The sequence below is a fragment of the Mercurialis annua genome, linkage group LG1-X (genome assembly GCF_937616625.2).
Source record: "Mercurialis annua linkage group LG1-X, ddMerAnnu1.2, whole genome shotgun sequence".
NCBI classification, from domain to species: Eukaryota; Viridiplantae; Streptophyta; class Magnoliopsida; order Malpighiales; family Euphorbiaceae; genus Mercurialis; species Mercurialis annua.
The window spans coordinates 48,759,629-48,782,723 of record NC_065570.1 but is presented as its reverse complement, the minus strand read 5'-3'; the positions used below and the strand labels follow the sequence as shown (position 1 = coordinate 48,782,723).

Below are 23,095 nucleotides of genomic sequence, written 5' to 3'. Positions count from 1 at the left end.
TTCTAGCACAACTCGAGATGTACAAACAACAAGCAAATCAAAGGAATGCTCAACTTGCGGTAGTTCAAATGGGTTGCGAGACTTGTGATGGGCACGATCATTCGGGAATGGATTGCCCCGTCCTACATCAAAACTCAAATGAGCAAGTCAACTATGTCAATGGGCAAAGGCAAGGCAATGACCCATATTCCAACACCTATAATCCGGGGTGGAGGAATCATCCTAATTTTTCGTGGAGGGAAAATGCGGGTCAAGCCAATGCCAACCCAAATATGGGAGGAGCAAATTTTCAAGGAGGAAACCGTGGTCCACAAAACCAAGGCAACTTCAACAACTACCGACCACAACCCCCACCCGGTTTTCAAAATCGGAATACGGATGAGGGGAGCAAGATTGACAAGCTTATTGAGGAAGTTAGAACCGGTTTTAAGAACCAAGCTTCCGTCAATCACCATCTCGAGACTCAAATTTCTCAACTTGCCATCTCGCTTCAAAATAGAGCTCAAGGGGGTTTACCGTCTACAACGGAGTCAAATCCAAGGGAGCAAGTAAAGGCCATTGAACTCCGAAGCGGGAAAGAACTTGATGATCCACATGCAAGTAAAGAGAAAGCGATCGATCTAACAACGGGAACAAATGAGGAGGAAGTAACCGAACTTCCATATGTAAAACCGCCACCTCCTCCTCCATTTGTGCCAAAGGTCCCCTTCCTGGGACGATTGAAGAAGACGCCGGATAACCAAAAATTCCATAAATTTCTGGAAATTTTCAAGAAACTCCAAATCAATATAAGCTTTGCGGATGCTTTGCGTGAGATGCCTCAATACGCGAAGTTCCTCAAAGAAATCATAACGAAGAAAAGGAGTTGGGACGACAAAGGCACAATTTCCCTAACGGAAAATTGTAGCTCACTTATCCTTAGTGACTTGCCCACCAAGCTTAAGGACCCAGGGAGTTTTACAATTCCATGCAAAATAGGCGATTTAAATTCAATTAATTGTCTATGTGATTTAGGGGCAAGTATCAATCTAATGCCTTTGTTTCTTTTCAGGGATATTTTTGGTGATCAAACTTTGAAGCAAACATCAATGATGCTTCAATTGGCGGACCACTCCCTAAAAAAGCCATACGGAGTGGTAGAAGATGTTCTAGTCAAAGTAGACAAATTCATCTTTCCGGTGGATTTTGTCGTACTTGACTATGCGGCGGATAAAACATGCCCTATGATTCTTGGGCGTCCTTTCATGAACACGGGGAGGGCATTGATAGATGTGCACGCCGGACGACTCACTTTGCGTATCGATGATGACAAAGTGGAGTTTGATATGAAAAGGATTATGCGCAACACTTTTGAGGAGGTGGAATGCATGAAATTGGATATGGTTGATGGAATTGTGGAAGAACTTTTCCCGGTTTCAAAAGTCATATTCCATTCCGAGGAGACACAAGCAACTTCCGAGGAAGAATATTCCAAAGAAGATGAGCCGAAAGCCGAAAATTTGATTAGAAGAGAGAGCGTGACACCACCTTCTTCTATCTCTCCACCAAAGGTTGAGCTTAAAACGTTACCATCTCACTTACGGTATGCGTTTTTAGGCGACAACATGACTCTTCCCATCATCATCTCGAACAACTTGTCGGAAACACAAGAAGCGAGAGTTGTCAAAGTGGTGAAGCAACATATATTGGCGATCGGTTGGCAAATTTCGGACATCCGAGGAATTAGTCCCTCGGTGGTCATGCACAAGATCCACCTAGAAAACGAGTCAAGAGCATCGGCTCAAAGACAACGGCGTTTGAATCCAAATATGAAGGAGGTCGTGCACAAGGAGATAGTAAAACTTCTCGACGCCGGAATTATATACCCCATATCCGATAGTGCGTGGGTTAGTCCCATCCAATGTGTTCCAAAGAAAGGGGGGATGACGGTGATTGAGAACGAGAAGGGTGAGCAAATTTCCACTAGGACGGTAACGGGATGGCGTGTTTGTATTGACTACCGCAAGTTGAATACGGAGACGAGGAAGGACCATTTTCCGTTACCATTTATCGATCAAATGTTGGAGCGGGTAGCGGGCCACGCTTATTATTGTTTTCTCGATGGATATTCCGGGTACAATCAAATTCTTATCTTCCCGGATGACCAAGAGAAAACAACTTTCACATGTCCTTATGGAACGTTTGCTTATCGGAGGATGCCGTTTGGTCTTTGTAATGCACCGGCAACATTTCAACGATGTATGACTTCCATCTTCGCCGATATGATTGAAGATATTATGGAAGTCTTCATGGATGATTTTTCGGTATTCGGGGACTCTTTTGAGATATGCTTAAATAATCTTGAACGAGTGTTGGCCCGGTGTGAGGAGACCAATCTAGTCTTGAATTGGGAGAAGTGTCATTTCATGGTAGAGGAAGGAATTGTCTTGGGACATAAAATCTCCAAGGACGGCATTGAAGTAGATAGAGCAAAAACGGAAATCATCGAGAAATTACCACCACCAACTACCGTAAAGGGAGTTCGTGCCTTCTTAGGGCACGCCGGGTTTTATCGACGATTCATCAAAAATTTCTCTTCCATTGCTCGTCCTTTAACTAATTTACTTGTTAAAGATATTCCTTATGAATTTACTAATGATTGCCTTGATGCTTTTGCTAGGTTGAAAGAAGCCCTCATCTCGGCCCCAATTATTTCATCACCCGATTGGACTCTTCCTTTCGAACTCATGTGTGATGCAAGTGATATAGCACTCGGGTGCGTATTGGGGCAACGGAGGGAGAAAAAGCTTCACGTGATATACTATGCGAGCCGAACATTGGCGGGTGCTCAACTCAATTACACCACCACCGAAAAAGAGATGCTTGCGGTGGTGTTCGCATTGGATAAATTTCGGTCGTACTTACTTTGCTCTAAGGTTATCATCTATACGGACCATGCGGCCCTTCGATACCTTTTTGCAAAGCAAGATGCTAAACCGAGACTAATCCGATGGGTGCTCCTTATGCAAGAGTTTGACATCGAAATTCGCGACAAGAAAGGAACGGAGAACGTCGTCGCCGATCACTTGTCAAGGTTAGAGATTCCGGAACCAATTATAAGTGGCGTAGAGATTAATGAAACGTTTCCGGATGAGATGTTGATGGTACTTTCGGAAGTGGAAACGCCATGGTATGCGGATATCGCAAACTATCTATCTTCCGAAATAATGCCACCGGATTTGACTTACCACCAAAGGAAGAAGTTCTTGAGCGATGCTAAACGGTTTCTATGGGAGGAACCGTACCTCTTCAAGGTGTGTGGAGATGGGATTTTGAGGAGATGTGTACCACTACAAGAGATGATGCCTATACTTAGTCAATGCCATTCTTCGGACTATGCGGGCCATTATGGTACATCAAGGACCGCGGCTCGTGTGCTAGAGTGCGGATTCTTTTGGCCTACGCTATTTCGTGATGCGAAAGACTTTGTTAGTCATTGCGATCGATGCCAAAGAGTGGGGAACATATCGAAGAGAGATGAAATGCCGCTTACCAACATTCAAGAGGTGGAACTTTTTGATGTGTGGGGAATAGACTTCATGGGTCCTTTTCCTATGTCGTTTGGAAAGCAATACATATTGGTGTGCGTAGATTACGTTTCAAAATGGGTAGAGGCGGAAGCATTACCCACTAACGATGCCAAAGTAGTGTTGGATTTTCTCAAACGTTTGATGAATCGATACGGGACTCCTAGAGCAATAATAAGCGACGGTGGATCTCACTTTTGCAATAGGCAATTCGATGCCTTGATGCGGAAATATAAAGTCTATCATCGGGTCGCTACTCCGTACCATCCTCAAACAAGCGGGCAAGTTGAAGTTTCTAACCGTGAGCTAAAGAGAATTCTAGAGAAAACGGTTAATAACACAAGGAAAGATTGGTCACTGAAACTAGATGATGCATTATGGGCATATCGTACGGCTTTTAAAACGCCCCTCGGAATGTCTCCATATCGTATTGTTTTTGGGAAAGCATGCCATCTTCCGGTGGAACTTGAGCATAGAGCGTATTGGGCCATTAAAAAGCTCAATTTTGACCTTAAAGCGGCGGGGGAGAAACGTATGCTTCAACTCAATGAGTTGGACGAATTTCGGTTAAATGCCTATGAAAACGCCAAGCTTTACAAAGAGAAGACGAAACGATGGCATGACGCTCATATCGTGCCTAAAACGTTTGTGGAGGGCTCTTTTGTCTTGCTCTACAACTCGCGCCTCAAATTATTTCCCGGGAAATTAAAATCCCGTTGGAGCGGTCCTTTCAAGATTCGAACGGTGGCAAGTCATGGAGCTTTGGAATTGGAGAATTCTAGTGGTGAAATCTTCAAAGTAAATGGACAACGGTGCAAGCCGTATCTTGGACCTTTGACGGATCAAGTAGTGGACCAAATCACGTTCACCACTCCTACATAAATTCCGGGCCACGGTCTAGCTTTTGACCAAAAATAAAGCGCACTCGAGAGGCAATCTCGAGAGGTTACGTGTTTTGTTTTATTTATTTTATTTTCCTTTTATGCGTATTTAATTTTTAAATTTGTTTATTTATTTCCGTTTAATTCCGGGGTGTGTTTTTGTGTGTTTTTGCAGGTATATACATGATTTCAGGAGGTTTCCGTTCGTGAAATACCTTTCCCGTTCGCAAAAAGGCAAATTTTGCCTTTGTCCCGTTCGGGAAAGGCTATTTCCGTTCGGGACAAAGCCCTCAGCCCTCAATTTTTTCGAACGGAAAAGGGTCATTCCGTTCGGGACTAGGCAAAATTTGCCTTTGTCCCGTACGGGACACACCCTTCCCGTTCGAGAAAGAGCTCTCGGCTTCTCACTTTTCCGAACGGGAAGGGTAGTTCCGTTCGGAACTAGGCAAAATTTGCCTTTGTCCCGTTCGGGACACCATAGTTCCGTTCGGGAACAAGGAAAAGTTTGCCTAAGTTTCGAACGGGACAAGAATTAAGCCTAATCCCGTTCGGGATTAAATTATTCCCGTTCGGGAAACATCAAAAATTTTGAAAAATTTGAATTTTGAATTTTGAATTAAAGTGGAGTGGATTTCTTGGGACTTGTGTTTCTTTTGAGATTTGTGTTTCTTTTGAAACTTGTGTTTCTTTGAGATTTGTGCTTTGTAAAAATTTGAATTTTTCACTTGGATTGATGATTTGGCAAATCCGAACCATTCATTAGTGTTTCAATTTCACTTGGATTGATTACATGGCTTCGATCTAAACCGTTAAATCAATTCCAAGTTATTAAATGGAGAGTTTGAAATTAGTGGAGGGAAATCTTGAGATTTGATTTATTTTTCCTATAAATACCTTGCATTTTTCTACTTTTTATTTCACACATACTCTTCTTCTAATATTCTTCTCTTCTTATTCTCCAAATTTATTAGAAATACTCTCATTCCGCAATCATGGTGCGAAGCAAGAATGCCGAAAATCAACCAATCCGTCGTTCAAGCACGAGAAATCAAGAAGCGGCGAATCCACCCTTACCGGCCGTGGGAAGGGTACGTACTAAATCAACCGCTCCATCCTCATCTCGGGTGAACACCTCGGCGATATTGACTACTCGCTATAACGCACCTTTCCAAATCCATACGGAGGAGGAAGGTGATTTATATTTGAGTATCAAAGAAAGGGAAATGGTAATTCCATTCCAAATCGATTTTGATGATATGGAGAACCTTGGCATCAAGGATGAGGTGGAGCGTTATTTGGATATTTTGGGGTTATCGGCATTGGCAAAGGTTAGTCATCACTCTTACGATGAACTTACTCGTGAATTCTTCTCTACTCTCAAACCGGTTAGCGGTTCTCCTTCATCTATTTCTTTCCGCATCAACAACACTAGCCACACACTTAGTGTTGAAGATTTGGTGGAAATGTTTGGGATGAGGGGAACGGGGTTGATAGATTGGGATCAAAACTTTGATCAAGTGGAGATATGGAGGGAATTGACGGATCGTGATGATTATCGGACAAGGGGGTCCAAGATTAATGAAATCAAAGACATCGCTATTGTGGTTTTTGTGAAGTGGTTTGGGCACTCGTTTGGCGGGCGTGGTGAATATACGAAGGTGGCCAAGAGTGATCTTCTAGCTTTGAATGCTATTTTGCATCCGGAGATAGAAGCATACCAAGTCAACACGGCGTATCGTCTATTGAAGCGATTGAGGGAAGTTCCATCCGAATTATCCAAGATTGGCTATGGTTTCATTATTCGTGCTTTGGCGGAAAAATACAATTGTATGCCTACGGCGTCTACTTTGGCGACTTTTGAGACCATTCTAGCACGGTCTCTTAATACGAACCATTTGGATGTTGCCGGGTTTGTAAAGAAGGGAAGAGTTATTCCCTATAATAGAAGGGTACGATTGGTGGCACGAACACGGCGAGAAGAGGTAGCACGGGAAGTAGAAGGTGGAGAAGAAAGAAGAGCGGAGGAGGCACCCGCGGGAACTTCTCAAGCCGGAGAAGCGGCTCATGTTTCCGGGTTTGACCAACGGTTTTCTGAGTTGGTTGAGCAAAACCGGATCGGATGGGAGCAAAACCGGGTTGGTTGGGAAACTAACCAAAAATTACTTGAAGATATCCGACGTGAACAACATGTTGGTCTTGCACAACTACAATGGAGGCAAGATCGAATGCGAGCACGCCTTAATCGGCAAGAGGATTTTCTTCGGGGTTACTTTAATGCCGCCGGCGGAGAACGTTATCCATCACCGGAACCATCACCGGATCCACCGGCCTTTGACTAGAGCGAGATTTGTTTTTCTAAACCCAAACTCTTTCCAATTTTTTCTATTTTTATTTCTTATTTCTTAGCTTTGGGGACATAGCTAGAAATAGTGTGAGGAGGGGGGAAGAAAAATTTATTTTTCGTTTGGGTTATTTTTCGGTGATTTATCTTTATTTTCAGTTTTAGTTTATTTTTATTAAGTTGTTATTTTCTTTTTAGTAGATTGTATTCGGTGTTAAATTAGTTTATTTCAAGGTCTTGTATCGTTTTAAATCGTTGTCTTTTAAATATGAAAGTGTTAGTTGATTTGGTGTGTATCTTAATTAATTTGTCAATCTTAGATTTCCCCGAATCAATGAATGTATGAACGCGTTTTCTTAATTCGACAATTGATAAGCGATGCTTGCTTAATGACTTAATAATTCGTTGACATAAATCCGATGAAATAAGGGTGAATTCAAAATTTAGACTTGTTCAAATCGTTGAAACATAATTGAATAACTTGATGCGGATTCATGACATGTCGATTGTTTATTTTTATAGTCGTTTTTAAACTTTTGGCATGAGTAGCATAATTTAAGTAGGAATTGAGTTTATGGCATAACACTACACACTTTTGAGAGTTTTGAGCTTAATTTCCTTGTTGTGAGTATTGATTTCATGTTTTACTCCTAGAACTTGCTCGGTGTCCGTTTAAAGTTACACGATTGAGTTTTCAACAATTAGATGATTATGGCAATTAGGTATAACCTTTCTTTTAGACCACTTAAATAGACTACCCTTTATTCCCTAGATTACACCAATTTGAGCCTTAAGCCTTTTTATTGTTTTTACCATATTTTACCATTTACCGTTCTATGCTTTACCTCTTTTGTTTACCTTATCGACTTGATATATTATTTGTTATGACTATGATGAATATAGGTGATTAATAACTCAAGATTAGTGAAAAGAGAAAAGTGAACTACATTGTGCTTTAAAGATTAAGATTGCGCCTTATAAAAGATTGAAAGAAAATAAAAAGAGATAGAAATTTGCAAGCAAAAGCTTCAAAAAGAAGAAAAAAAAATTCTGAGATTGCAAAAAAAAGCAATGAGTAGAGCGTAATTCAAAAAGAAAAGAAAGTTATAAGTTCATATAAAAGCGGAGTTAGATCAACCTAGAAGTTAATAGTAGTAATAAATAGTTTATTAAGTTGATAATTAGCCTTTGTTTTATCCTTTTTACCTACCCTTTACCTTAGCCACATTACAACCCAATAAAAGACCATATGATTTTTGTTGATTACCGAATCAAGTAGCGGAGTCCGGGACTATGAGCAAGCTTATGGTGAGTATTCATGTTTTCAATTGTGAGCTTTCTTTGTTATATACCCTACTTGTTGAAATATTGATGCCATTAGCTTAGTTTTTATTGAATTGTGCTATGATTTGCCTAAGTGAGAAATTGATTATGTTCCATGTCCCGCAAGTGATAGTGAAGCTTGAAGTGTGATTCAATTTGACCTTGTACTAATGAGTTAGTAACCGTTGTTATATTGAATTATGTCATAAAATTATTATTGTTATTTGATTGCATCATTATTTAGTTGTCGGTTTTAGAAGGTTGTTTTTCATATTATTCATAGGGTTGGGGATTTCTTTGATTGATTTATTGTTAAGTTATATGCTAATGATTTCTAACATATTTTGTAGAGTAAGATTTGTTTCTTGCTTGAGGACAAGCAAAGGTTAAGTGTGAGGAGGTTTGATAGGAGTATTTTACTCCTATATTTAGGGTCGATTTTAGTCGGTTTTTATTATGTGTAGTATTGTTTTTATACATTATTTGGCGTTTTTACGTTTAATAGTGTTTGTTAGTATTTCAGTGGAAATTAGGTGAAAACCGACTATTTGGGGCAAAATTATGGTGGATTGCGTGTACGAGTGAAAAGCGTAGCTTGCGGACGAAGGAATTGAAGTTACGAACGAGATTGAGGATTGTTCCGTTCGAAAAAGATGAGTTCCGAACGGAAGACATGCAGAATGAGCATGAGTCCCGAACGGAAAAGCCTTGTCCCGTTCGGGACTCAAGAAGGAATCTGATATCAAAAGCTTTCGGCCAACGAGTTTTTCGAACGTGAAGGGGTTGTTCCGTTCGGAAAAGAGGAAAATTAGGCATGTCACGAACGGAACCAAAGGCTTCCCGAACGGAACAAGAGTAAAACACGCGTGCTTCAGGATTTGATTTGGACTGAAATTCTTCTTCAATTCCAACTCCTATTACAAATCAATTTGCAATACGAATTAGAAGACTCCGGAACTTCTCCTACTATATAAAGACCTTGTACTAGACTCAATTTAATACGTAGAATAATTTAGACTACTTTAGTTTTATTTTCATTCTCTTAAAATAGCGTTTAAGCTTCTATTTCTCAGCAGTTTATAAGTAGTTTATTATTAGTTTCTGCAAAGAACGATTGTGAAGATTTCAAGTTTAATCTAGACGATTCTTCCGAAATTGACAACTCCGGTATTTATTGTTCTAATTATGTTTAATTCTTCATCTTCTTCTTTGTTTAATTTAAGCTTAAGCATGTGTAACTAAATCCTTTGTTCGGGGATTGATATGAACACTTAGACTAGTTTTCGAATTGGATTAGGATTTATTAAGTGAGTAAAATTGTGTTTTAATTACTAAGATTAATGCTTGAATTAATTTGATCACTTAGTTCATGATTTTGTGTTTAATTAACTAATTGAGAGATTGTTAATTAGATAGACATAGGTAATTAAAAACTTAGAGGAAAACACCGTGAGAGCGGGTTGGAATTTAGGTAGTCGTTGAGTTTGCTTCATAATTACAATTTAGTTATTTAATTCAGTTTTAATATTGTGAGAGCAAGTTAATAATTGATTAGCTAATTAGGTTGTGATTTTATTTGAATCTTTGAGGCTTGAGAGAGCGGGATTCGGTGCATTAGAATAGCTCGATTCACAATAAAATCACTAGATAAATTTTGATCCATTCTTCTACTAGTTTATTTGGAATTATCAATTCTTGAGCTTTTTACTATTATTGTTTAAACTTCGATTTATTTGTTTGATTTCAGATTTTTAGTCTAATTACTTGAGTTAATTCACTTTAGATTATAATTAGTTCACACAAATCCATTTATTTTCCTACTAGCCAATTAAAAGAATATTAGAAATTAGTTGTTTAGTTCATTGTTCCTTGTGGGATCGATACTTGGTCTTCCAAGTTATATTACTTGCGCGATATCGTACACTTGCGATTATTTGCCAACAGAATGCTTTTGAAAGTGATTTAAACAGTTTCAGCATACCCATGGGCAGGTGGCAGGGGTGAGCACGGTTCGGGGGAGTCCGGGGATTGACAAATCTCCGGAACCAAACCAAAAGTCGGGGATATCAAAAATTGGATATCCGGATCCGTACCAATAATCGGTTCGGTTCGGTTCGAAGATTTTATTTTTCGGTACGGTTCGGTACGGGGATTCGGTCCTAATGGTTTGGTACGGTTCGGTACGGATATCACTAAAACCACGGATATTTTTTTATTTAAAATGCGATCTCTACTATATTATAATATATTATTTTGACTTTTAAAATTAATTAGCTACTCATTCATTCATTTTTTTTATATTTTCAACTATCACAAGTAAATAATCATCAATAAAATAAAAAGGCACAACATGTATATTATCGTTCGATTTAATATTAATTTTTTGATTATTTGATAAGGATACTTTTAAATATTTTCAAGTCTAAAATTATATAATTTTTGTTAAAACTATGTAATTTGATAGATGATAGAAAATAATGAATATGTGTTGTTCATATTAACTTATAAAAAATAGTTTTAATAATTATTAAATATTTGATAAATTCATATAAATTTCATTGAAATATATAACTATTTTGTTTTTATGTAAATTAATAAAAAAAATTATATATATATAGACTAATATTTTTAATATATATTATTTAATTTTATAAAACAATTTTAATTTTTATTAATTCAAAGTTAATACAAATATAATAATCAAATGAAAATTAGAATAATATATATATATATATATATATATATATATATATATATATATATATATAATTTCGGTTCTTCGGGTATAAGTTCGGTACTTCGGTTCGGTTCTCGGTACGGTTATTTATAAAAGATCCAGAACCGTACCAATAAAATTTTCGGTACGGTTCGGTTCGGAGAAAGTCAATGGTCAACGGATATTTTTCGGTCCTGGATATTTTCGGTCCAGTTTTCGGTTCGGTTTTGGAGATATTCAGGATCCGTGCTCACCCCTAGGTGGCAGCGTGCAAGATTAGAAATACTTTTTAACCTCGTTGACCGAAGTGTCTAGCACTGAATGTGGCTTGACTGTCAGTGTGGTCATAACTGGGTTCCAGGCAGAATATGGAAGTTTTTTGTCTCATCAATACGACTCCAATGGTTTGAACAGCGGTCGATTCCGAGTTCAAACAAACCCGAAATCCCTTTTCGAAGTTGGTGGTTTCGTGATCGTGGGCTTCAGGGCCCGGTTTGCTTAGCGAGTTACAAGTTTGGGTTTCGGGATCCAAATTAAATAGGGACATGCCCTTTACAAAAAACAATATGAATCTACAACTAAAACAATACATGTGGGCTCAAACGGGGCCCAATTTCGAGTTCAAACGAGTCTATAAACACGAAAACAAGTTTGGATCGGGTCTAGAAGGATCTGGAAGTGATAATAAATTTAGTTTTAGTCTTAGTAAATTGTGAGTAAGCCGCTGGTAAACTTATAATAAATTAATTTTTAATATATCGTTAAAAATCGTTAGTAAATTTAAATTGTAAACAAACTGTTTTTTTTTTAAATTTTACATTAAGTTTGTGTTTAGTACACCGTGAGAAAATCATTGAAAAATTTATAATAAATTTATTTTTGGTATTATTGTTAGTAACCTGTTAGTAAACCGTTGGTAATCTAGACCGTAATTTTGAAAATAAAAAAGTTCAAATCTTATTTTTTAAAATAAAAATCTTTGAAACAGTATTTTTTTAAAAAATTTATCTTATCATGGGTATTTATCAAAAAAACTCATTAATTGTTGGCATATGGATTATCGCTTGTTTATTATTCGTTGCAACTTATGATTCATTAATTGCTTATTTGAATTGCTTAGTTGTTAATTTAATTATAAAATCAAATCTTTTAATCGATAGATAAACCAAAAATGTTTTGAATCGATGTATGAAATCATTACTTTTCTTGTCGACCGGCATGCCAGACCCAACTGTCCTTTTATTACATACGACTCATATACTTGCGGAATCAACCCAACAAGTTATATTATAAGCATGTATGAAACACGTAAAACGACTCTAGTCAATATAAAATTGAATATTATAATTTTATCACCTTATTATTTAGTCTGCCACATTAAATTTATATTTTTTCAATCTTTTTCACATTATAAAATTTGGGATTCTGGGATACCGGAACTGAAACGAAAAGAGAGATGAAAACATAATCTAAGAGGATTTTAGAAAGTTCTCCAATACGAGGATTTTGTATATCTTATTAAAATAAAAATATTCCTCATTTATTTTTAATTTTTATTAAATACTACTAATTTTATTTTTAAATGATTACAATAAATAATGGAGTTTAAAGAACAAAGGATCAATTCCTTGAACTATAAATAAAATATCAAAAAATTCATTCTCGTCGATTTTGAGAAAAATCAATCCGCAACTTGGTCATTTGGCATCAAATCATCCACTTTGATATAAAAACACCCTAAAAAGTGAAATTGCTAATTACACTAATTAATTCCAATTAATCACAATTTAAACCTTAATTAAACACAACTACAACCCTAATTAATCTAATTATACTAATTAAATACCTAAATTTAAACCACCAAAAACCGCCACCCACCCTTACTCCCGCCGAAAACCACCACCCACCCCTGCCCCGCCGGAATCCGCTTCTCAAACGAGAAACTGCGAGGAGCAACGAGGAGCTGCTACTCCTCGCGTAAAACGCAGATCTGCTCTTTGGAGCAAATTCTCTGCTCCTCGCCTGAGATGGTGGAGATGGATGGAGGCGGCGGGGTTGGAGTTGGATGGTGGTGGGTAGTGACGGAAGGTGGTCGGAGGAAGAAGAAGAGAAAAAAAGGTAAAGGAGGAAGAAAAAGAAAAAAAAAGTCCCTTTTTTAATTAAAAAATAAATTAATTATTGTATTTTTAAAATTATAAAGATATAATTGAAAATTAAAATAATTAAAAATCAAATTTGAGATATAGATAAAATGTGAAGGATCTTTTTAAAACTTTTTTCCATTTCTTTTACAGAGAATGTAACTTACTTGCTGATGTGAGATTGGGGAGGGATCTTTTCCTGCTGAATGATATAGTTGCGTGATTTGTACCAAAACCAGCAAAAATGACTTTTCAAATATTTTATGCTAAATTTAGGGGTGAATTGATCATTTGTTTGGAGTTTAAACCAATGAGTTATAACTTAAATAATTCAAATACCATATAACAAACTATTAGGTCGTAGGTATAAATCTTCCCACAAATTCTTCTCCAATTAAAAAAAATAATGGAATTTAAACAAAGATAGCATAAAATTGAAAATTATAATTTATTACGAATTGATAGGTATCTGAAAAATAAAATAAAAGCGGCCAATTAATCTAGAACTGAGAGAGTATTTTTTGAGAGAAATTATTAGATATATTCAGTCTATTATATTATCTGTGAACTAAATCTATCACTTTATAGCATGTCATTCAAATAATGGCACTATTATAATATTACTATTTAAAAGTGTTACGATAGTACCACTATTTGAATGACGTGTCATAATGTAATAGGCTAGTATACGGATGAAAATGATAGGCTGACTTACTGGGTTTATCTGAAAAAATTTTATTTTTTGATTGCCTATTTAATTTTTAATTACTTGAAAATGCTGCCTTGCTGCCTAATGATTAGTTAAAACAGTAATTTCAAAAAAAATTCAAAATTAAAAAAACAAGGGAAATTTAGGTATTTACTCCAAAAATAAAAATATTTGCACATTTTACCTCAACACAGAAAAGTTGCAGAAAATACCTCACGTTTTTTTCAGATTTATGTTTTTACTCTGGGTTTAAAAATATTTATGATTTTACTCCGTTATCATCTGGTTATCATAAATCCTTTTGTAATTATATTTTTGCGCACGTTATCATCCAATTATCATAATCTTATCATATTTCATTATCATCTAGGTATCTTACTGCAGTGTTATGATAACAACATGATAATATACTGATACTGAGATGATAATCAGATACTGTTTTATCATAACATAATCATAGATATTATCATAACATTATCATATTTCATTATCATCTAGTTATCTTACTGCAGTGTTATGATAACAACATGATAATATACTGATACTGACATGATAATCAAATATTGTTTTATCATAACATAATCATAGATATTATCATAACATTATCATCTTGATACCATAAATATCATCTCGGTATCATATGATAATGTTATGATAACGAAATATGATAATATTATGATAACGATTTTATAATCAAACATTATTTTATGCAGAATTTTTTTCCCCGCAATGTTATGATAACTACATGATAATAGAGTGATACTCATATGATAATCAAAGGCTGTTTTTTTATAAAAAAAATAATTTTTTCTGCAGTGTTATGATAATGTGATGATAATGCAGTGATACTCATATGATAATCAGATGCTGTTTTGTTTGCAGAAAATCGTTTTTTTCATCATAAAATCGTTTTTCATGCAGCTTTTTAGATCTAAAATTGAAAAAAATCAAGATTAATTTATTTAGATCTGAAAGTTAAAATGAATTGTATTTATCACCACGAATTAAGAAAAAAATCGCTAAAATCAAATATGAAAGAACGGCGGAGCGACGACGAAACGATGGCGGAGCGACAACGGATCGATGAAGGAACGATGATGAAAAAAAGAATAAAAATGGAGAAGAAAAGAAGAAGAAGAAGAAGAAGAAGAAGAAGAAGAAGAAAAATGACGAAAAAAAAGAAAGCAGAGAAGAGAAAGAAGAAAAAAGAGAAAGGAAAGAGAAAGGAAAAAAAAGAGTAACAGGTGGTATATTATTAGAGTAAAAAAAATATAATTAGAGTAAAATAATAATAAAAAGTAGGTATAATTATAATATAAATATGTCTTAGAGTAAAAAAATAATTATAGTAAAAGGGTGAGGTATTTTCTCTATCTTTTCCTTCTTGAGGTAGGAAATCCTATTATTTTTAAAAAGAGAGTATTTTTTCTAATTTTCTAAAAAAACAACGCCGTTTGACGATTGTATAACTGTCAAAAGATCCTTCTAGCAGAGGCCAAAGCCCACCACGTTTCACATTTTAGTTCTATCGAACACACCTCAGAACTCTCCCGAACCTCCTCGACAATACAAGAATCACCCAGTAACCAAAAAGGCGGGAAAGAACCGTCAATACTACTCATCTCAACCGTCCAAAAACCCAATCCAACGGCTGATAACACACAACACAGAACTTTCCAGAGAAAACACTCGGCTCTTTAAAAGCAAGCACCCACCTCTCAGTTCTTCACAATACATACAATCAAATCAACCAAGCAATCAACTAAGCAATTCTGCTCAAACTTCTGTTAAAATTTCTGTTCTTTTTTTTTGTGTGTGTGGATTTTGAATAATTTAGAATGGCTGGTAAAGGAGAAGGTCCTGCAATTGGAATTGATCTGGGGACAACTTACTCTTGTGTTGGAGTTTGGCAACATGATCGTGTTGAAATAATTGCCAATGATCAAGGTAACAGAACGACACCGTCTTATGTTGCCTTCACCGACACCGAACGTCTGATCGGTGATGCTGCCAAGAATCAGGTCGCTATGAACCCGACCAACACTGTTTTCGGTAAGAAATTTGATGTTTAAGTATGTTTTTTTAGAAGAAGTTATATAAATTGATATAAGAATTTAATTTGTTTGTTACTGTACGGATGTTGATATTGATGTTAATTTTCTGCAACAGATGCGAAGAGGTTGATCGGACGGCGATTCAGCGATCCATCGGTGCAAAGCGACATGAAACTATGGCCTTTTAAGGTCATTGCTGGCCCTGGCGACAAGCCTATGATTGTCGTCACCTATAAGGGTGAAGAGAAGCAATTTGCAGCCGAGGAAATCTCCTCAATGGTGCTTGTAAAAATGAAGGAAATCGCCGAGGCGTATCTTGGTACTACTATCAAGAACGCTGTCGTTACGGTTCCTGCTTACTTCAATGACTCTCAGCGGCAAGCGACGAAGGACGCCGGTGCGATTTCTGGGCTCAATGTGATGCGTATCATCAATGAACCTACTGCTGCTGCTATTGCCTATGGTCTCGACAAGAAAGCGAGCAGTACCGGTGAGAAAAACGTGCTGATTTTCGATCTTGGCGGTGGTACTTTTGATGTCTCTCTTCTTACCATTGAGGAGGGTATCTTTGAAGTGAAATCTACTGCTGGTGATACTCATTTGGGCGGTGAAGATTTTGATAATCGGTTGGTGAATCACTTCGTTCAGGAGTTTAAGAGAAAGCATAAGAAGGATATTAGCGGGAATCCAAGATCGCTGAGGAGATTGAGAACTGCTTGTGAACGGGCTAAGAGAACTCTCTCGTCCACTGCTCAGACTACAATTGAGATTGATTCTCTCTATGAGGGTATCGATTTCTACACGACGATTACGAGGGCGAGATTTGAGGAGATGAACATGGATTTGTTTAGGAAATGTATGGAGCCTGTGGAGAAATGTTTGAGAGATGCGAAAATGGACAAGAGTACGGTTCATGATGTGGTTCTTGTTGGTGGCTCCACCCGGATTCCGAAAGTTCAGCAATTGTTGCAGGATTTCTTCAACGGGAAGGAGCTCTGCAAAAGTATTAATCCTGATGAGGCTGTCGCGTATGGTGCTGCAGTTCAAGCTGCGATCTTGAGTGGGGAGGGTAACGAGAAGGTTCAGGATCTTCTCTTACTCGATGTCACTCCATTATCGCTCGGACTGGAAACTGCTGGTGGAGTTATGACCGTGTTGATTCCGAGGAACACGACGATTCCTACAAAGAAAGAACAGGTGTTCTCTACCTATTCGGACAACCAGCCGGGAGTGTTGATTCAAGTTTATGAAGGGGAGCGAACCAGAACCCGCGACAACAATCTTCTCGGGAAATTCGAGCTTTCGGGCATTCCTCCAGCACCGAGAGGCGTTCCGCAGATCAATGTGGTCTTCGACATTGATGCTAACGGAATTCTGAATGTTTCTGCTGAGGATAAGACTACCGGACAGAAGAATAAGATCACCATTACTAATGATAAAGGGAGACTGTCCAAGGAGGAGATTGAAAAGCTTGTTCAAGATGCAGAGAAGTATAAGGCCGAGGATGAGGAGCATAAGAAGAAAGTGGAGGCTAAGAATGCGCTTGAGAACTATGCTTATAACATGAGGAACACCATTAAAGATGAGAAGATTAGCGCGAAGCTTTCCGGTGCTGATAAGAAGAAGATTGAAGAGGCTATCGACTCGGCGATCCAATGGCTCGATGGAAACCAGCTAGCTGAGGCGGATGAGTTTGAAGACAAGATGAAAGAGCTGGAAGGTATCTGTAACCCTATCATTGCTAAGATGTATCAAGGTGGTGGCGGTGATATGGGTGGAGCTATGGATGAGGATGGTCCTTCTTCCGGTGGTGGAACTGGTGCTGGTCCCAAGATTGAGGAGGTTGATTAAGTGGGTTAGGTTGTTTTTGTTGAGATGTTTGTTTTGTTCTGTTTTCTTTACCTGTTCTGTTTGTAGTAGTATAATATGATAATGGGTTGTGTAAGTATTTGAAATGGTTAATGTGATCATTTTGTTCTTCTGCAATTTGTGGCATTCTTGCTTCTTTTTTCTTGCAAATTTATTAGTTAGCCTGTACCATATGTGTTTATTTCCATGTGAAGTTGAATTTAAATGATCAAATTTGCACTTAAAAGTTGATTCATGATTAAAGTTCAAACCTTAAAATTGTATACAAAGCATTTGAGCTATTAAAAAGTTCCAATTAAAGTTCTTGATCCTAATAACAGTACAAACCATCACTCCAAGTCAACACTATTGTATTCCATCAGAAATCTGCCCAAACAGACCCCAAAACTATAAAACAATACTTTACACGGTTATAATAGTTTATATATACAGTTATATCTGGTCACCGTTCAACTTCAATTCAACAATCAGCTGAGATGATCACGGCCAAAGATATTCAATAACAGTAAATTATATGTCAAAACGAGACATATTTGCTTAAATTAAGATCTGATCAGGAGAAAGAAAGTATAGAACTACACAAATTAGAAATTTTTGTTTCTTAGACCTAACTTCAGCCATCTCTACACTTATTTAAGATAACAATAGCTCACTCGTTCCAAATTGTGGGCGAAGGCAAACACGGACTTCGTGTTCTTCAGGTCCGACACGATGTTTAGGCACCATGATCTCTAAAACTGTTCCTGTTTCATCTCCATAAGCTTCAAGCTGAGCATCATCTGGAATCCGAGTTGGTAAAGGAATTTCCCTTATGAACTCACCTGGAGGACAATGCTCTGGAGATACATCGGTGAGCTTGAATGTTCTATCGTTTCTTTTAATAAATGGCATACATGCTGTGCTCAAAGACGAAATCTTCACGACGCCATGAGTTAAATTATTCCACCAAGTAACTTTAACCCTTTTAAGATCAGCAAAAGGCAAGCTGACAATTATTAGGTATCCTTGTTCATCTTCGTAGATTGTTTTCGCACATGTAACTGGTCCGTATACATTCCTCATCACTCCACTAAAATCATTTAACCAAGGCAATTCAATCGGATGCGTTTCTGTATCTTGAACTCTGTCGTTATGCTGATTCATAAGCAAACAGCAATCTTCATCAGTTCCATTTAGGAATAAATCCTTCTTCCTCTTGTTGCAAACAGGCGAGAGATCCATTCCGTTGCCATTAGATGGTCGAGTTGACAAATTTAAGCCCGAACCATTAAGCAGTTTCTTTGAATGAGGCTGTGAATTAGTCTTCAACGGAGGAAGATGTCTCTCGAGCTCAAAATCTGTGTTAGGAAGGTTCCTCCATGAACAAAACTCACTTGCTTCAGGAGCGATAGAAAAGTTTAAATCCCTACCGGTAAACTCCATCCATCTCTTTTGTTCTTCTTCATCGACAACCTCAAAATTCGGAGAGGTAACAACCTCAATCCCATGCAGACACTGGGGATTTGAAAGGCCTCTATAATGCTTCCTTTGCATCCTATGAGATCGAACAAATCCCTTCTCAACACTAAAAGGAAACGGACGCTCCCCGTGACGAGAATGTCCGTTCATATAACTACGCAGCTGCATTTTACCCAAAGCATTCTCAGGCCTTTCCTTAAAAACCCACATATACATATTCTCCATATCATGCTGAACCAAGAACACTTCGAGCTCAAGGTCAGACTTATCAAACCCGGAAACCCCGTTACTATCCCAAACAACCTTACTCTTCGACTTTTCATTCAATACAGGCTTAAAATAATACGTAAAGAAGAACCAAGCACCCCATACACTATCCAATCTCTTAGCACATTTACGCCCGGCCTTAGGAAGATTTAGATAAATATCAGACTCATTAATCTGAGTCCCGAATCCAACATCTAATATATCGAATGAGTCGGAATTCCAAGACGGTGGAGGAGGACTACGCTCGGCTGACAACGGAAGATTGATATCCGGCGGCCTAGATAGAATCATAGACCTACTCATTTCCCTATCTGATTCTTCATGAGAAGCTAAACTAGAATCCATAGATAATAATGTTGATGGGTGATGATTCTCAATAGATAGGCTTGTAAGCAAATCCTCTCCCATATTGACTGTTTATCAAGCTTTATCAATCAACTGGGTATTACTTATATGTATCAGTTCAGCTCTAAAAAACAATTTCTGATCAACAAAACCCTAAAATTACACCATATGATCAAGCCTTTTACTTGACAAACAGAAGGAAAAAAAAACACAAATTTATTACTATAACTAGAACATTAACAAATAATCAACCAATTGGGTAACCATAGAATTAAATAAAGATTAAAACTTTACAGTAATTACATTTGATATGCATCAACAAAATGAGAAATCTTTAAAAAACTGATTAAAAAGAGAGAATTGGAAATTTACCTTTAAAGGAATAATCTCAAAAATCAATGAATAATCAAACTGACATAAAATGATAAAAGAGATCTCTTCTAAGGAGGAGACTAGAAATTAAAGAAAGGCTAACGATAACGGTCGCCGTTAAAAAGATCGCGAGTTTTGTTGCCAACAGTGATTGTCTTAGTTTGCCGTGAAGTAACGGTAACGGGAGTTGACGTTGAAATTGATAGAAGTTCTGGGTATTTTTGTCTCTTGCATCCGGAATACAAGAGAGAAGATAAGCAAGAAATGCTAGAAGAGTGTGATTCTTTCCAAGTGGTGGGCCTTTTCTTTGCCACTGGATTATGTACATCTTAATGGGCTTGTCTTCCACTTAGCAACTTGTATTCAAGGGATTTACATATTTATCTAAAAATATATATATATAAAATTCTATCTCAATACGGAAAATTATATAAAAATATATTATGATTTGGCCATTTTAATATTTTTACTCTCCGTGTTAAAAAAAACTAACAATAACAGTCGCCGTTAAAATGACCAAATCATGAGGTATTTTTGTTAAGTTTTTCGTGTTAAGATAAAATTCTATATTTTTTTAGATAAATATGTAAATCTCTCAAAATTATATCAAATCACTCTAATATCGCAGTGATGCATATATGATAATCACTTAATCAGTTAGTTTGATAAAAAAATTATTAGCATCGATTGCATTTCCTTAAACGTTTTACATCCAAAACGTCCCCATGGTGTTATATGCCAAAAAATGAATAATGTTAAATATGCCAAAAAGTGAATAATGTTAAATACCAAAACAACACAAAAGTTGATAATTTTTAGTGTAATTAAACCTTCTATTTATAACAAAATGTTTTTTTTTTAAAATAATTAATTATATTAAACCAAAGCCGATTGATCAGCTTAAATATTCGGAACCTTATTTGTATCATATATGAATAAGTAATTTCTAAGCAACATGAATTCTTAAGAAAATTTATTATGCAATCTTAAGCTATGATGCACACATCATAATAAGACAAATAATTTATCATGCAGTCTTGCAGCCTGCTTTACAACTTGATCAGTCTTGTATAACAAAGCCAACTTTAAATTTATTTGTTCTTCTATTGAAACTAGCATCCACTTTAACACCAAAGACATTTCTACTAGGAGATACATATCTCTTATCTCCTTCAGAAATTATTTGAGAGTTCTCATGGTTTCATTTCTTCTTTTCAATAAAAATGCTTGCTGAAATTCAGATGCTCACTCCCCAATCCAGAAGTTAGTTTGCAGGAATGTAATTTCCTCCAAATACTTGATTGTTCCTGTTATGCTCAAAATTGGGTTAAAAAATCTTGCCATGTCACAGTTTTCCCAAACTTTCTTAGCCTCTTTATAAAACCACAGAAAGTGCATGACAATCTTACTATCAACTAAGATTGTCTTCACATGTAACCGACTATTAAAGCACCTTCATATAAACACTGAGTTTTGAAGACAACGTTAAAGAACCTAGCTTCATATCAACACTATTTTGGGAATTTAGATGTTAAATGAGGATAGCCTAGATAAAGACTTTGAGCATTACTTATATGCCCCCACTAGAGAACATAATACCTTTTCAACTATACAATTATGCCAAATTCCTTCCTTGATAAACTTAAAACTATCTCCTACCAATTGACGATCATGATACTGGACTAGAAGGACTTGTAAAATCTTTTGTAGTCCATTCTTTGTGGAAATACAAGGTCCATTGCCAAACCAAAGGGCCGACTTATTTAGATTTATAACTCGCCATAAATATATCTGTAACAACTTTTGAATATGCATACATTCAACAAGATTTGCTCTAGCAAAAACCAGACCATCATAGACTGAAATTCAGTTAGTTTTGTTTTTCTTCATATTTGGATCGAATCAATCAAATTATTGATTTTAATTAAAATCAATATAATTCAATTAATTATCAAAATATTACATATATAAAATTAGACCGAGGAAATTAGTTGATTAATTCAGTTAAGCCAACAAATATAACGAATAATCATTAATGCAAAATGTTCTCTTAAATTTATAATTTTGACCATTTTATCAAATATATTCCAAAAAAGAAAAATAGTTCGAATATTCTGGTCAACTAATTTTACAATTGAGAAAGTATATCCAACTCTTAATTTAAATCTAGTTTCAGACATACGAACCTCATTTTAAACTAAATTAATTCTTTCTAAACTAAAATTAAAGATCATATATCATTACCAGAATCAAAACTTTATATAATAAATCTTAAAAGAATTAGATATAATTTAAAATTTGAATATATATGAAAACAAAATATTCAATATATATATATAGACACACACTTGATAAGGTAAAAGTTATAAAAGATCATTTTTCCAATAATCAAAAATATAATAACATTATGTCAACCAAATTTTAAATTTTTTAGTTATACTGGAGCTAATTATTTTAGGCGTAGTTACTTAAAAATCACACACGGTAACACTTTTTTATATTTATATCATGATCTATTAAAAAGTTCAATTGTACTCTATTTTGGGTTTTTATGTTTCACCTCTGCCTCGAACAAGGATATAATTGACGATGTAATTAATTTAAGGATGAAATCTTTAAAAAAAATTAAATAAAAGGGTTGCAACATATATTTTTCTATTTTAAAAAAATACAAAGAGGTCCTTTAACTTTCAAACTATTCAAATGAATCTTAATCATTAATTAATTTTTTAAATTTTATATAAATATTAAATAAATTAAAATAATTTCTCCCCGGCGGCCATCGATGAGTTGTCGCTGCCTCTTCTACGATGAGAAGGAGCGGCTCCCTCCTTCTCTGGAGCTGCTCTGGTAGCCGGCCATTATTTTTTTATTTTTTCCTTAAATGATTTAATTAATAAAAAAATTTAAAAAATCATTATTATTTCTTACTGTTAATAACTTTAACGTTTAATAGGATATAGGTTAAAAATGGAAGACTATTTTGATTTTTTAAATGAAAACAAGTTAATTTAACTCTTTGAACTAGAAGTGATACATAAAATCCAAAATAG

The 23,095-nt window shown here is 35.9% G+C and overlaps 3 protein-coding genes across 3 annotated transcripts; 2 read left to right on the top strand and 1 right to left on the bottom strand.

The window, feature by feature from the left end:
* Window positions 1-1,604: 1,604 nt before the first annotated feature.
* LOC126672305 (uncharacterized) lies at window positions 1,605-4,657 on the top strand. Its single transcript, XM_050366255.1, has 4 exons — window positions 1,605-2,823; window positions 3,010-3,620; window positions 4,065-4,350; window positions 4,623-4,657. Exons 1-4 carry the CDS (start codon window positions 1,605-1,607, stop codon window positions 4,655-4,657), a joined length of 2,151 nt encoding a protein of 716 aa, XP_050222212.1.
* Window positions 4,658-15,210: 10,553 nt separating this feature from the next.
* On the top strand, window positions 15,211-17,717 carry LOC126655635 (heat shock cognate 70 kDa protein 2-like). The gene is made up of 2 exons (XM_050349880.2): window positions 15,211-15,729; window positions 15,847-17,717. Exons 1-2 carry the CDS (start codon window positions 15,516-15,518, stop codon window positions 17,580-17,582), a joined length of 1,950 nt encoding a protein of 649 aa, XP_050205837.1. The 5' UTR covers window positions 15,211-15,515; the 3' UTR covers window positions 17,583-17,717.
* Window positions 17,718-17,929: 212 nt separating this feature from the next.
* On the bottom strand, window positions 17,930-20,327 carry LOC126655646 (uncharacterized). Its single transcript, XM_050349892.2, has one exon. The coding sequence runs from the start codon at window positions 19,731-19,733 to the stop codon at window positions 18,234-18,236; it is 1,500 nt and encodes a 499-aa protein (XP_050205849.1). The 5' UTR covers window positions 19,734-20,327; the 3' UTR covers window positions 17,930-18,233.
* Between the last annotated feature and the right edge of the window lie 2,768 nt (window positions 20,328-23,095).

Bases quoted from the DNA above. Each gene is read 5' to 3' on its own strand.
- LOC126672305 (XM_050366255.1), top strand. From the start codon at position 1,605: ATGACTCTTCCCATCATCATCTCGAACAACTTGTCGGAAACACAAGAA. The intron at 3,621-4,064 runs GTGTGCGTAGAT...GCCATTAAAAAG, and splicing joins TTGGAAAGCAATACATATTG to CTCAATTTTGACCTTAAAGC. The intron at 4,351-4,622 runs GTGAAATCTTCA...GTGTTTTTGCAG, and splicing joins GGAATTGGAGAATTCTAGTG to GTATATACATGATTTCAGGA.
- LOC126655635 (XM_050349880.2), top strand. From the start codon at position 15,516: ATGGCTGGTAAAGGAGAAGGTCCTGCAATTGGAATTGATCTGGGGACA. The intron at 15,730-15,846 runs GTAAGAAATTTG...TTTCTGCAACAG, and splicing joins CCCGACCAACACTGTTTTCG to ATGCGAAGAGGTTGATCGGA.
- LOC126655646 (XM_050349892.2), bottom strand. From the start codon at position 19,733: ATGGGAGAGGATTTGCTTACAAGCCTATCTATTGAGAATCATCACCCA.